This window comes from Rhipicephalus sanguineus, chromosome 1, assembly GCF_013339695.2.
Source record: "Rhipicephalus sanguineus isolate Rsan-2018 chromosome 1, BIME_Rsan_1.4, whole genome shotgun sequence".
Lineage (NCBI taxonomy): Eukaryota > Metazoa > Arthropoda > Arachnida > Ixodida > Ixodidae > Rhipicephalus > Rhipicephalus sanguineus.
In genome coordinates, this window is record NC_051176.1 from 96611113 (window position 1) to 96624646 (window position 13534).

The following is a 13534-nucleotide window of genomic DNA, read 5'->3' on the forward strand; positions in this document are numbered from 1 at the left end:
CCTGGACGTTTCATTATCATTATTGCTCAAGTGGCGTCACACTCATTTGTCAGTCTCCTCAGGAAGCAATTTCCTGCTGCTTTCTTTTTTTATTCACATACATTCATTGGTTGGGGCTAAGACAAACATGAGCATATGCCATGTCATCTCTTTCAACACGATTCCTACCAGTCCCTCTCCATTCCACTGAACTTACCAGTATCTATAGAGTCCAAACATGCATAGACCAAAGCTTAAGTCTGTAGGCTACACTGTGGAAGGTGAAGCAGTCTACGAGGCAAAATTATGAGGCATTGTGCAACGCGAAGGCAATACTCCACCTTTTCAGGGAAGTTACATGTACTCAAATATAAGTCTATTCGTTCCATTTCGAACCTCGATTATACGCACCCCGGTTTTGCGATGACCCGCATTTTACAGCGAATCGGTGAAGTCCCGGCAAAAGCCTTATAGAAATATTGTATAAAACCTCGGTTATACGACGCAATTTTACGCCAACCCTGCATTGTACGACTTTCCGATACCATCCGAGAAAAAAAATAACCTTTTTTACTCGAAACCAACACAGAAAAAACGTTCGCGGGTGCAAAATAATATCTTACAAGTCCCTAGGTTGACGATTAGAAAAAATAGAGCGTGAAAGGTACAGTATGCCTTCTTAGAATGGAAAATTTATTCTCTTGGCGGCTCATGTGCTTCTGTGATCCAGTTTTCCTGGCTTTAAGATAGCTTCTGAATACGCCTCAATCACGTGCGTATCCAGGGCTGTTACCTAGACAAGCTCCATCCACATGGAGTAGCTTCAGCTAGTTGGAAAGCTCGTCTTTGAGATCCAGATATTTTCACGTTCTCTTCCTGATAAACATACAGCTCCTCCCTTTGTTTGCTGTACTCGGTCACAGGCCTCGACCACACAAAAAGGATGTGACGCAGCTATTTTCACTGCGCAAAATAACTTTCACTTGACGTGAGCATTCATAACAGTAACAAATCGCGAATTGCACTTCACAAGGGAAGAAATATGGCGCGCACAGCTCAGTTGCACACGAAAGCATCTAATGTGAATTCGCAAGAAAATTTGCTCTGCCGCCATTATGTGATGGCGATATTACTGTATCTCACTCTTCTGACGAGAGGCTGTAGCCAACGCGGTTTCTTTATGAGCAGGCATTTTTCTGACTCGATTTATTGGAAAAAAAGATGCGCATTAGATTCGATTTTTGATAAGTTGAGAGTAAAGATTCGCTCACACCGCCTTCCATTAAATGGTTAGATGTCATTTTCAGAACTAATTTAATCTACCTTCCTTAAAGAAGTGCAGGGTCGTGTTGTAGGCCTATTCAGGCGGTCTGTACCAGTTCTTTTGGGCAAGGCTTAGTGTCATTGCCTATATTCTTACTTTTTCACATATACGACACCCAGATTATAGACGGTTTTGCATGGTCCCCTCAAAGTCATATAATCAGGGTTCCACTGTACTTCGACATATCGAATAATTTAAATTCATGTCGAGGCGCTCGAATATTCACCCATGCCTATAATATAGCCATTGTTTATATAAACTGGTGGTTACTAGTTCTCCCCTCAACTAGTCATTAAAATTGCCATAATTTTTTTTCATTCCAAAGCAACAGAACGAGTTTGGGTTCGATGAGAACTTTACCCATTGTCACCCCTTCAAATTTCAAGTAAACTTGCTAGACTGTTTGCCTCACTCATGTCTGCCTGGACGTGAGTAAGGCAAGAAGTTTTAATTACCAGAGAATCAAGGAAAGCAAGACAGTACCAAACCATCTCCCACACTGCTGAGGCAACAGAAAAGTGAGATACATCACCTTGCTTGAGCAGCCGCAGAGGTGGACGGCACAACAGCTCGCGGTGGAGGTGCTTGTGCTTGCGGGGCAGCTCGTGGTTGCTGTGCTGAAGTAGATGGCATTTGCCCGCCTGCCGGTGACCGAGCTGCGGCCATGCCCCTCCCAACTGGTGCTTGCATCACACTGCGCCCAAGTGCTGCACCTCTCCCAGTTATCTGTTGGGCACCTGGAAACAGGAGTACCAATGGCGACACATTCGTAAGCAAATGCCCAGGAATATCTTAACTTTTTCCTGTCCGCACTGATAGCCTGCTGTCGACTAAAGTAACTCTTGGTAAACAAAAATCTCTTAAACAGAAGTAATGCTTGAATTGGACAACTGCCTCTAATAGGATTGGTTACGTACTTGAACTCCGTGCCCCGGTCCACCTCTCAGTAAATAGAACTGACAAAAAATAGAAGATGGCCAGTTGTCATCCTTGGCACCATACCAATGATCGCACTCAGAAGTGCCATGCCGCAGTTCATGTGAGCCATTGATTTCTTGCTCTTGAGCATAAAAGGTTGAAATTTGCAATTTGCCGACACAGTGCACAGTTCTACGTATAAAATGTAGATCCTGAATCATTTATATGTAGTGTATATGTGAAGTAACCATGACATTTTTTTAGTCCCACATTTTTTTTACAAATATTTCCTGTAAATATTTTTCTTATATTTTTATATTTAATAAATGTGTTTATCTGTACTAAAACTGGGATAAGAAGAATTTCTTCCTCTATAAAGTGGTACTGTGTACTTCAGTACGACTGGTGTTCTGCTAATGGTACAACCATATTTATAGAAGCACCCAAAATATGCTAGCTTTCCTGCAGACAGGAAAGTGTTAAAGCAATGGCTACCTAAAACAGGAATTGTAAATTAGCAGAAGAGACTGCTGGGCTAGTCTGAGCGCCAGTCTGTTGACAGGAAGATGAGCTATAATACTTAAAATACCAGGTACTTGTGGCAGAAATGATATGAAACTGATAAAGCTGATCCCTAAATTATAAACATAACCACACTCACATATAGCAGTTTACAATCGGTACGAGATCAAAGAGCTTTTCTCATATTTCACTGAAATAGCCTGTATTTAAAATTTCAAAAAAAAAGAAACAGTTATTTTTTAAATGACATTTCTTGCAGCATAAATGAGGTCGAAGCTGATAACGTGATAAATGTAACCAGTCACACATCACAGTCGTCACAGCAGCACTTAGTAATTAGTATGATAGCAGACTAACCTCGCGCACATTTCTCCAAAATAGTCTGCTTGTCAGGTACAAATATACAGCAGTGATGCTACCGAGGACTTCCTATTTGGAGCAATTTTTGGAGCAGCAAAAAGTTCCATCTTGGATCATTCTGGAGCAGCTAATTTTGCATCTTGGAGCACTCTGGAGCAGCTAATTTCCCATCCTGGAGTACACTGGAGAAGTAAGTTGCATTTACATTCATGCACCTGAATAACTATTATGGGGCTCTTATGAAGAGCTAAAAATATTTCGATTCATTGCAAATCTCGTGGAGAAAATCGCCTCAGGAGCACTCCATATTTCACTCGATAATGCCAAAATAAGGGCATAATGCACTTGAGTGTTCTCGAATAACCTATTCAGCGATTTTTTTTTTCGAAACTAGCAAACAAACAAAATACTGGATACTGAAAATTGTACCTTATGGCATAACACTATGAATACATCTATGTAATTATCAGCAGAAGTGGTAGACAAACGCTGCGGCATACAACAGTGCCTCAATGCTAAAGGTTAGTACTGTCGCTAATGCATTCCCCTAAGACCACTCATAGGCAAAGGCTAGGTTCTTTTTCTCCTCGATCAAGTGCATTGCTGGGCGCCACATGGCATCGCTTAGCTGAGCTCAGAAAGCAAACTTCTTTCGACAATCCCTTTTCTCTCTCTGAGGCCTCTCTGTGCTGAAGCAAGAGCATTCTCGCAGTGCTTCCAGACTATGGCTTGCATACGCCGGGTTGCCTGGAAAATGGAGACCTGCTTTAAGCCGAGCATCTGCGAAAGTGTCCGAAAGTGCATTCAACGGGGGACAACATATCACAAACTTTGTTTTTCTTTTACAGTGAAGCTGTGTACAGCTAGGACATTCCCTAGTGCCCTCTAGAGAGCAGTGTAAAAAATAATGCGTACTGAACAGCCGGGCCGTTAACCTGGCCTTACACACCAAACTGGCGTCCATCATTTCATATCTGTGCTGTGCACTAAACAGCTTCGCTGGTCGTCCAGCTTACAGGGTGGAATGGCTCCTCATTTTTGAGCAGTGAAGTTGATTAAGCTATCCGTAACTTGTGCTCCGTCATGCAAAACTCCTCAGGTGGGTATGCACAACAGGAATTGGGCAAGCCCCACTACCGTGTACAGCAGGAGCGAGCATTAAACGAAAACTCTGCTCGGCGAAGTGGAGCATGTGAAACACGTGAAAGAGGGAGAGAGAGAGAAAAGAGAGAGAAAAAAAAAAGGGAATGAAGACATAAAAAGATAGAAAGACAGAAAAAGAGAGAAGAAAACAAGACACGAAAAAGAGAAAAAACAGAGTAAGACTGAAAGAAAGACAAATCGAGAGAAAGACGCAGAAAGAGACAAAGAAAAAGGAAGCGATATATAGAAAGAGAGAGAAAGGCAAGAGAAAGAAAGATAGGAAGCACAAAAGAGAAAAAATAGAGGGAGAAAGAAACCAATACAAAAAGGAGAAGCAAGAAGCAGAAATAAAGAGAAAGAAAGAGAAGAAAAAAAAAAGAAACAAGTAAGGCCACCCAACTCCGCTCTTCCTTCAGGCTTGGCACCAGTAGTGCAAAGTTGCCATAATTATTTTTTCTTTTCATTGCGATAGCAATTATATGCACACTCTCGACAGATTTTTGGTGTCGCCATTATTGCCGTCATTTTCAGTATAAAGTCCAAACTGATAACATCACCCTGTGCATCGTATGTTCTAAGTGCGTGTAAAAGCTCACGAGCGCTGGCGACGAACGCGGCTGAAGCGAAGATGAAAGGAGCCGGCCGTCTCCGTCGCACGAAGGGCACATGCAATAACATCAACCTGCGCACTAGGCCTGCCGTCAATTGCTCATCAAGCAGAGAGGAAACGCTCTGCCCACCTTTCGTAAGGAACTTGAAGGGACGGGAGTGGAGGGGGGGGGGGTTGCGGCAGCTCCCGAAGGGTGCGGTCGCTGGCGCGCTGCTATCTTGACAAGCATCAGGGGACTGGTCGTAAACTTGCTTTGCTCGCAATGCTTACTTCACGTATAGACAATTGAAAGCTTGAAAATCACTTCGGTCCTTGAAGCGGCCGTATTCTCTTAAATTTGCCTTCTGTTGAGTTAAAGGGACACTAAAGGCAAATATTAAGTCGACGTTGATTGTTGAAATAGCGGTCCAGAAACCTCGTAGCGCTGCTTTTGTGCCAAGGAAGTGCTTATTTTGAAATAAAATCACGTTTTTAGTGGTCCGCATCGCGTTAGCGCCATTCAGATCTCCCGCCTGAAAATACGACTCTCATACGTCACTGCTGCCATGCCCAACGTTGCCCGCTTTTACTGCGCGGCCGCCGACACTAGTAGCAGCCGAGCGGAAGTAGCGGGACCCACAGTAGCAACAACGGCGCTGCGGCAAGGACTTGCTCGGATGGGCACATTCAAAGCCGTCACCAAGTTGCGGTTGGTCTCGTAATCCTCAGTACGAAAGTGCAGCGAGCACACACGCAGAGGTTTTGACTGTTTAGCACACTGGCGCAATGGCATGACACTAAACCACTTCGAGCGTAAGGGTTCATTCCGCGGCACCCAGTGAAAAGACACACCGGTTTCTTTGCTGCAGCACTGGCGTTGTGCACCATTCGGGCATCCGGCAATATCACACGCATGCGGCATTTTGTCGAACTTTCTGTCAGAGCGACTTTCACGAACGCGCAAAACACGCACGGCAGTACGCGATACCGAAACTACCACTGAGACGGGCGAGGCGCAGTTCGGCGAAAACGGAACCTTTGAACCACGCGCGCCGTTCCCCATGGCAACGCCACGGAGGTTTTGTTTTCCATGAATCAAGCGGAAACGAACAAACAGCATTTTATTACGTCTTTTCATGCTCGGAATGTTCTTTTTTTACCGCTGCTAGTTTGATTACTAGTGATTTATTGTAGGCTGACTTCCATACGTCATCGGGATCACTTCGAAAATGTCCCACTCGTGGCGCTCGTCATGTGATACGTTTAGCTTAATTTCTCGGTAAGTAGGGCACTGCTGTTGATAATATTGCCGTTTTAGAAGTTGTCATACATTGGGCTTTCACTCTGACATAAATTGTTATTTGCCTTTAGTGTCCCTTTAACCCTTTGCGGTCCAAAACCTTTACCCACTTTCCGGCTCTAGCGGTCCGAAACTATTTCGCCCGTTTCTGGCGCCGCGAATAAAAACACAAGCTGTGGAAGAGAAACGCACAGGATATTTATTTTTGCTCCTGCATTCTGCAGGCAACTCTTTTAGTGATATTTGGGCAACGTATGATACCGCTGAAAGCATTCCCCTGTGTGCAGGCCAGGGTTATTACTGCAGGTTTCCACCGCCGCCGTCGTCGTCTTCGTCACTCACTTCTGTCGAATCACTGTCATCACTGTCTGGTGGAGGCACGTAATTCTCTTCCTCACTAAAGTCATCCTCGCTTTCGCTAAAAGCACCGCCGTAAAACGCACGCGGTGAAAACGTGGCCATGCTTCTCAGCGAACCGCGCGCGCGAGTGGGTACGCTCTAGGCCCCGTGCTGATCATAGTGCTGCACCCTAGTGTCAAAAAAGTAAAACCTCAACAAACAAAGCTCACTTATTCCTCAAGAGATGGCCCTTCATGTATACAAAAAATGCGCGCGACTCGCGGTGAGAAAACAGCAAAATTTAAACCACGAACACCCTTGTCGGGCGGGGCCCGACAGCGGACCGCTACGGCCGTGTTGCGTTGTCGGGCGCTGCCCGACAACGGACCGCAAAGGGTTAAGCGAGATCGCATCCAAGAGAGTTAGCTGCTAGCCTTACTTTGTATAACAATGCAATTTGTTACTATCGCATTCACTGCTTCACATTTAAGCGAAACTCGTTTCTTTTAATCGAAAGCAAGAGGCGGATGTATAACATAGTGTAACCGCTTCACAGTGGGACTTCAGACACCAGGGCCGTCAGCAATGGGCCCGCTACTGACAGCTGCACAAATTAAAACAGAATTACAGCTGCTCTGACCAGGAGGCATTTTTTTTATTGAGATGACATTTGAAAAAAGAACAAGCAAAATATTCGAATTGGGGTCCTAACACTCACAAACTCAAAAACGCAGGGCCTTTCAGGGGGGTATTACCGCAAGAACGATTACCAATCATGGAAGAAAATTACGAAAAAGCTCCTGTGGATGAAGATCCATAGATAAGTATATTTGATGAAAAATTTCAACGCGTTCCCACCGTTCACGTGATATTCCAAGGATGTGAAGCACAGAAAATTTGACATTGCTCCATATATCTATTGCTGGTTTGCCCAAATATCATTCCGCGATGTCCAGAAACAGAAGGGACAGACATTCTAGCGGCATGCATAGTAATTACCGAGCATTCCGTGCGAATCCTGAAACGAGCTATCAGCAGCGTTTCTGGAACAGATGACGCCCGCCGATGAATCGACGCCTCACTTTCACGCTAGCGATTGTCCTACGCGTCACGAGCTTCTGCGGAGGATGCACCTTGCCGTCGAGCCCACTTACACAACGGAAGCAGCATTGGCACCGATCATGGCATCATGGATCGGGACGCTCGCGCGAGCACTGTTTATTTAGCGTAATAATTCTTGGTCCGTGGTTGTGACTTTGGCAGCCCCAAGATCAAGCTGCACATGTTCTGACATGCCGGCGGTGCAACTGTCGGTGATAGACACCCCCTAACCCATGAATCTGGCGCAGTTTGGTGCAATTTACGTCGATTTGCTGCTGTTCCTTATCGGATTTAATATCCACGGCTTAACGTATCATTTCTATCAGTTTACTGCAGTGAAATTAAGCACTAACATGCATCTTGCACATACCAGTCCATGTTTCCGATGCGGATGAAGGTTACCGGTTGGGACACGCTTTCTTGTGCCGCATCATCGGCGCTGGCAGCGTATTCAGTAGTTGTGCAGTGGCGACCGGATCGAACATGTACGGATATACAGCGAACTCCTTACGACTGCCAGATTTCGCCATAACAGCAACTACACGCCGATTTCAACAAACAAAAAAAAAAGAACACGGCATTGCCTGCTGGAATGCGACGTCAGTTGTCTCCACGATACCGTCGATGATGTCACGGAGCTTCGACCAATCACAGGCGGTGGCGAGACTCGCAATGCCGCCCGAGGCATCTGTTGCTCGTTTTTGGCAAAATAAAGTTATTTGCATTGGTCTATGCAAATTTTCGACTTGATTTCTTAGTTTGCCGCACAAAATTACTTAACATGACACGATAACCTAGTTTTTTTTAAAAAGTGCTACAGTGTCCCTTTAATCACCACCAAGAGAGTTGGCGCTGTGCTCCCCAGGTGGCGCCAGCGGTGATGCCTGGCAGGAGCGAGGTTACGCTGTGTCATGAGGGGGGTGGGGGAAAGCTCTTCCTCTTTAGGGCTTGGCACACGAGTCAGCAGTCGTCTCTCGCAGATGGCCCATGGGGACATTTCCGCAGCTTTATCTCACAGACTTTCGTGGCAATTAAACATCAGCGGCGCTGCATTCGTGGTACATTATGTGCATTTTGGCATTTTAGTACTGAGTGCAGGGTTGCCAATGGTGGCTACTTTTCGCCAGATTGGCGAATTTGAGAGGCCCGTGGCGACCTAAAATTATGAATGGCGACATGGCGAATTTTTGGCGATTTTCAGCTTAGGTCTCCACTGAGTTACGCATCCTAAGCTCAGTGCCTTCCCAACGAATGAGCGGCACTATTCTCTGTATTTTTCTGGGTTTTGAGGTGCACATTGCGCGCCGTTCTGTATGTCCGTCCTGTAACTCGTGTGTATCTCCTCAATTCATCTAGATGCTTCTAACTCAATTCATCTAGATGCTTCAGAGCTTCGCTAAAGTTTCGCTTCTGAAGGGGCTAGATGACGGGTTGGTCGTGTGTTCCGGCCATTTGTTCCGCCAAAGCTCCAACTATTCTGAATAGCTTGGCGACCTATTCACCGCTGCAGTATCCCCTAATCGAGCTCGTATAGCGAAGATGGGCGGATACGCGGGTGTTCGTGCAATAAAAAAAATATTTATTCAGGCATTTTCTACTGTTCTCGGAGGACGTGTGCAATGAAAACAATTGCTATATAACATTTTACAATGTCTACCTGTTCAATTACAACGCACTGGATTGACGCGGGTAGATATAAGTGATTATATATGAAAGGGACAGTGGCGTCCGGTATCGTATTAGTTCACACTGGAAGGCATAAGACTCACTAATGAACGATACCTGTAAGAATTCTGTTTTACTACTTTCAATAAACCTGTTAATCCTTTTTTTCATATGAGGGGATGTATAGCTGTCTACAAACAACGCCTTCGCGGCTTTCGCCTAAGGTTTACCACACTTTTACCTTTGAAACGAGCGGACAGGGATGGAAGGATATCATGAGCGTTTTATCCTTTCATACTTGCGCCTCCGTGCACATCTTGCGGCTAGTCTGAGAACCAGGTGCACCAAGCACTCCCACGGTGAAGGGGCGATGCGCCTGGCATTGAGAAATGTCAATATACTTTAAGGGCTTTGAATGGAATTGTATTTTACGGGGCTATACATCAGTGGAAGTTCTTATTACTAGGATATGCCGCACATATCTAGGATGGCGACTTTTTTGGCGAAATTTGTAAAAAAATGGCGACTTTTCGCGACTTTCTGCTCGTCGTTTGGAGACATTTACTCGAAAGTCAGTGGCAACCCTGACTGAGTGTGTTATTAGGTGACAAACCAAGCACGCCACGCCTGTCGTGCAGGACCGTCAGAGCATCGCAGAGACAGAGTGCACATTGCTTGCAAAATGCTCGTCTTTGCCACGTTGAACGAATAGGCTACCCGCCGCACCCATGCACAGGTTCAGAGAGTAGCCTGTGTACGAAGTGAAGCGGGCACAAAGAACGTACAAATGCGCGTAGTACAGCAAGCGGCCCGACAGTGATGGCATAAGCCAAGTAGGCAATGTGCTGCACGCAACTAGCCAGGGATGATCGGCTCCACGTGACGGTACTGAGGATCGGCTCCACGTGGCGGTACGGTGTCAGTTCACTGCAAAGGTGGCACGCAGCGAGCGTCGCTTCACAACGCGAAAAGGCTTGTCACCGGAGGGGTTTGTACTCTTCAATAAAAATGCGCAGAAAAAAAAAATAGGCTTGGTCACTAAGTGCACATTTTTGAGGGCAAGTTTGTTTACAACGAACTATTGGTATAACGACCAGTTTTTGCTGCATTTTCGAGTTCGTTATAAACGGGTTCAACTGTACTAGTACTAGCTGTCACGGGAAACAGCACATTGTTTTTTAATTACTAATGCGTACATGCACCGTAGAATTACGAGTGACGTTTCTTCGGCCCTGAGAAACAATAAACAAAAACATCGGCCAGATTTCTTTTTTCACCACCCCAACTCGATCCTACTTTAAAATCTCCCGAATTTCGAAGTTGCCAGGTCCACATTAGCATTTGCAGCACCTGTCATTTCACAGGTGCTGCAAATATCAGATATCATTTTTTGGATGCACTGAGGGGTGGTTCAACACACCGCTTTTATTGAAATAGCAGTGCTCACATCCACTGTGCAGGAATAAGCTGTTTGTACATATTTTTGTTTTCTTTTCTAAAAGTAGCCCTCTCTGTATACTGCTCCAAATATGGCATTTCGTGCTAAAAAAATGCAGTTCTTTTTCATAACCTGCTCCAAATTTGGATTTTCGTGCTCCTAAAGCAACATTTTGCTGCCTCAAAAGTTGCTCCAAATCCTATTTTCTGCTGTTGCACCTGTGGCGACACAGTGCGCACAAACCGGCGCGACGACACCGTCCGCAGGCCTTCCGACACCGTCCGCACGAGCCGGACAGCGCCACTCCAACCACAGGCATCTATCCAGAGCACCACAGGCACCTTCGTCTGCTGTTCCAACGCCTCGACGACCACGGTCTACTCGTCAATATCCAAAAAAGCACGCTAGGCGCTTCCGTCGTCCGCTTCCTCGGCCACGAAGTTTCATCTGAGGGAACTCGGCCCTTGCCCCAGCGCATCTCAGACCTGCAAAGTTACCCTCAACCCACCACTGCTAAAGACCTTCGCCGTTTCCTTGGCATGCTGAACTTCTACAGGCGTTTCTTGCCACACGCTGCAGACTACCAGGCTCCCCTCCATGATGCTTTGGCCAGCCTACGAGGAAGCCAACCCATCACGTGGACACCGACGTTAACGAGAACTTTCGAAGATTGCAAAGCCGCCCTCTGCACCGCCACGCTCCTCACCCATCCCGTGCCAGACGCTCCCTTGGGACTGTTCACGGATGCGTCTAGCTTCGCCATCGGCGCCGCCCTCATGCAACGCGTGGAAAACACCTGGCATCCCTTGGCGTTCTTCTCCAAGAAGCTCGAAGCTCGGAAAACGACCCCTTCAACCGCCAGTTCCACTGAGGAAACCACGACCACCGCCCCGACAATGTTGCCAGCCTACTACAGAGAACTTCTGGCGATATACGAAGCAGTGCAACACTTTCGCCACATTCTCGAAGCACAGAACTGCACCATCTATACAGACCACAAGCCTCTTACCTACGCCTTCTCTCAACGTCGCGACAAACTCCCGCCTGTACAGCAGAACCAACTCTCGTTCATTGCACAGTTCACCAGGACATCCACGCTACACCAGCCTGAAGGAACTTCTCAAGGGCACGTCCTCACTTCAGCTGCAACAAGTCCCCATCCCAGGGTCGACAACCACAATCTGTTGCGACATGTCGACAGGACGAAGCAGGCCCTATGTACCTCTGTCCCATCGCCATGATCTTTTCAACCAGCTCCACAACCTCAGCCATCCCGGCATACGCGCCTCGACACGCCTCGTGGCTGACCGCTACGTCTGGCCCTCCATGCAGCGGGATTGTCGCACCTGGGCGCGCTCCTGCATTCAATGCCAACGCGCTAAAGTCACCAGGCACGTCACGTCACCACTCGGAACATTCCCTCAGCCCTCTGGTCGGTTTGAGCACGTCCACCTCGACATCATAGGACCCTTTCCCCCGGCTGGCCCCTACCGCTACTGCCTCACCGCCATCGATCGGTACACTCGATGGCCCGAGGCATGGCCCCTCGAGGGAATCACCGCGGAAGACGTCGCCTCGGCCTTCTTCACCGGCTGGATTGCTCGTTTCGGCGCCCCCCGCCGCGTAACCACCGACCAAGGACGGCAGTTCGAGTCTCACCTTTTCAGGCTCCTCGGGCTGACCATCGGTTTCGAACGCTTGAGGACCACCAGTTACCACCCCTGTGCCAACGGAATGATTGAGCGTTTCCACCGACAGTTCAAAGCCGCCATTATGTGCCACCCGGACTCAACCTGGCTCGAGGCCATCCCAGCCGTCATCCTCGGTCTTCGCGCCACCTTCAAGCCGGACATCCACGCTACACCAGCAGAGCTCGTCTACGGGGAACCACTCCGTCTCCCAGGTGAATTCCTCGCCACACTGCCATCGAGCACTACGACGTCAGACCCCACCGACTTCGTCGCCCGGCTCCGACGCACCATCGCCGCCTTACGCCCGTCACCTGCAGCCCACCACTGCAAGCCTACACCTTTCGTGTTCAAGGAGTTAGCTTCGTGCACGCACGCTTTCCTCCGCGACGACACCGTCCGCAGGCCTTTCCAGCCACCCTACAGCGGACCCTACCTGGTCGTCCATCGCGACAACAAGAACTTCACTCTGCGCCTGAACGGAAACGACGTCCGCGTCTCCATTGACCGGCTCAAGCCCGCATACATCGCTTCGAACGAGCCGGACAGCGCCACTCCAACCACAGGCATCTATCCACAGCCACCGACGTCGCAGCCCGCTCCGGTCACGACATGCTCTGGACGTCTGGTACGCCTCCCAGATTTCTACAGACCCTGAGGGCTCTGCACTCCGCAGGGGGGTGATGTGGCGACACAGTGCGCACAAACTGGCGCAGCCTCCGCCTCGTCACTATCCAGCCCGGCGTGACACGGCTTCATGCTACACCACGCCTCCGATAAGGGACAGCGCCACCGCAGCGTCACCGGAGGCTTACGTCACCGACGGTGGCTTTAAAACCAAGCTGCCAAGCTCGGAAGTGATCATTCCTTCACTACCCGACTGAGCGCAGCGTCGGTATGCTCGCCCCGCTGCTGCTACTCCGTTAATAAACAGTTGTTACGTTTTATGTTGGGATGCGTCCTTCCCAAGACTCTGCATCCCACACACCAATGAACATGTGATATATGCTATTCGAATTAGATTCGAAATTATTCAACCAAATCACTATTCGCTTCGAACTTAAAATTTACTATTTGCACAAGCCTAATCAGGTGTACTTTGTTGATGCTGCATGTGGCTGATGACGGTGAAGAATTATGCTAGAGCTGTGCAAATAGCAAAATTTTG

The 13534-nt window shown here is 47.8% G+C and overlaps 1 protein-coding gene across 1 annotated transcript in view; it reads right to left on the bottom strand.

The window, feature by feature from the left end:
• Window positions 1-13534, bottom strand: part of LOC119394305 (piwi-like protein 1) — a gene marked incomplete in the record, with an annotated part of 194538 nt that overhangs the window by 153702 nt on the left and 27302 nt on the right. The window contains 1 exon segment of the mRNA XM_037661595.2: window positions 1836-2040. Within this exon segment, the coding sequence (XP_037517523.1) occupies window positions 1836-2040 (205 nt within the window).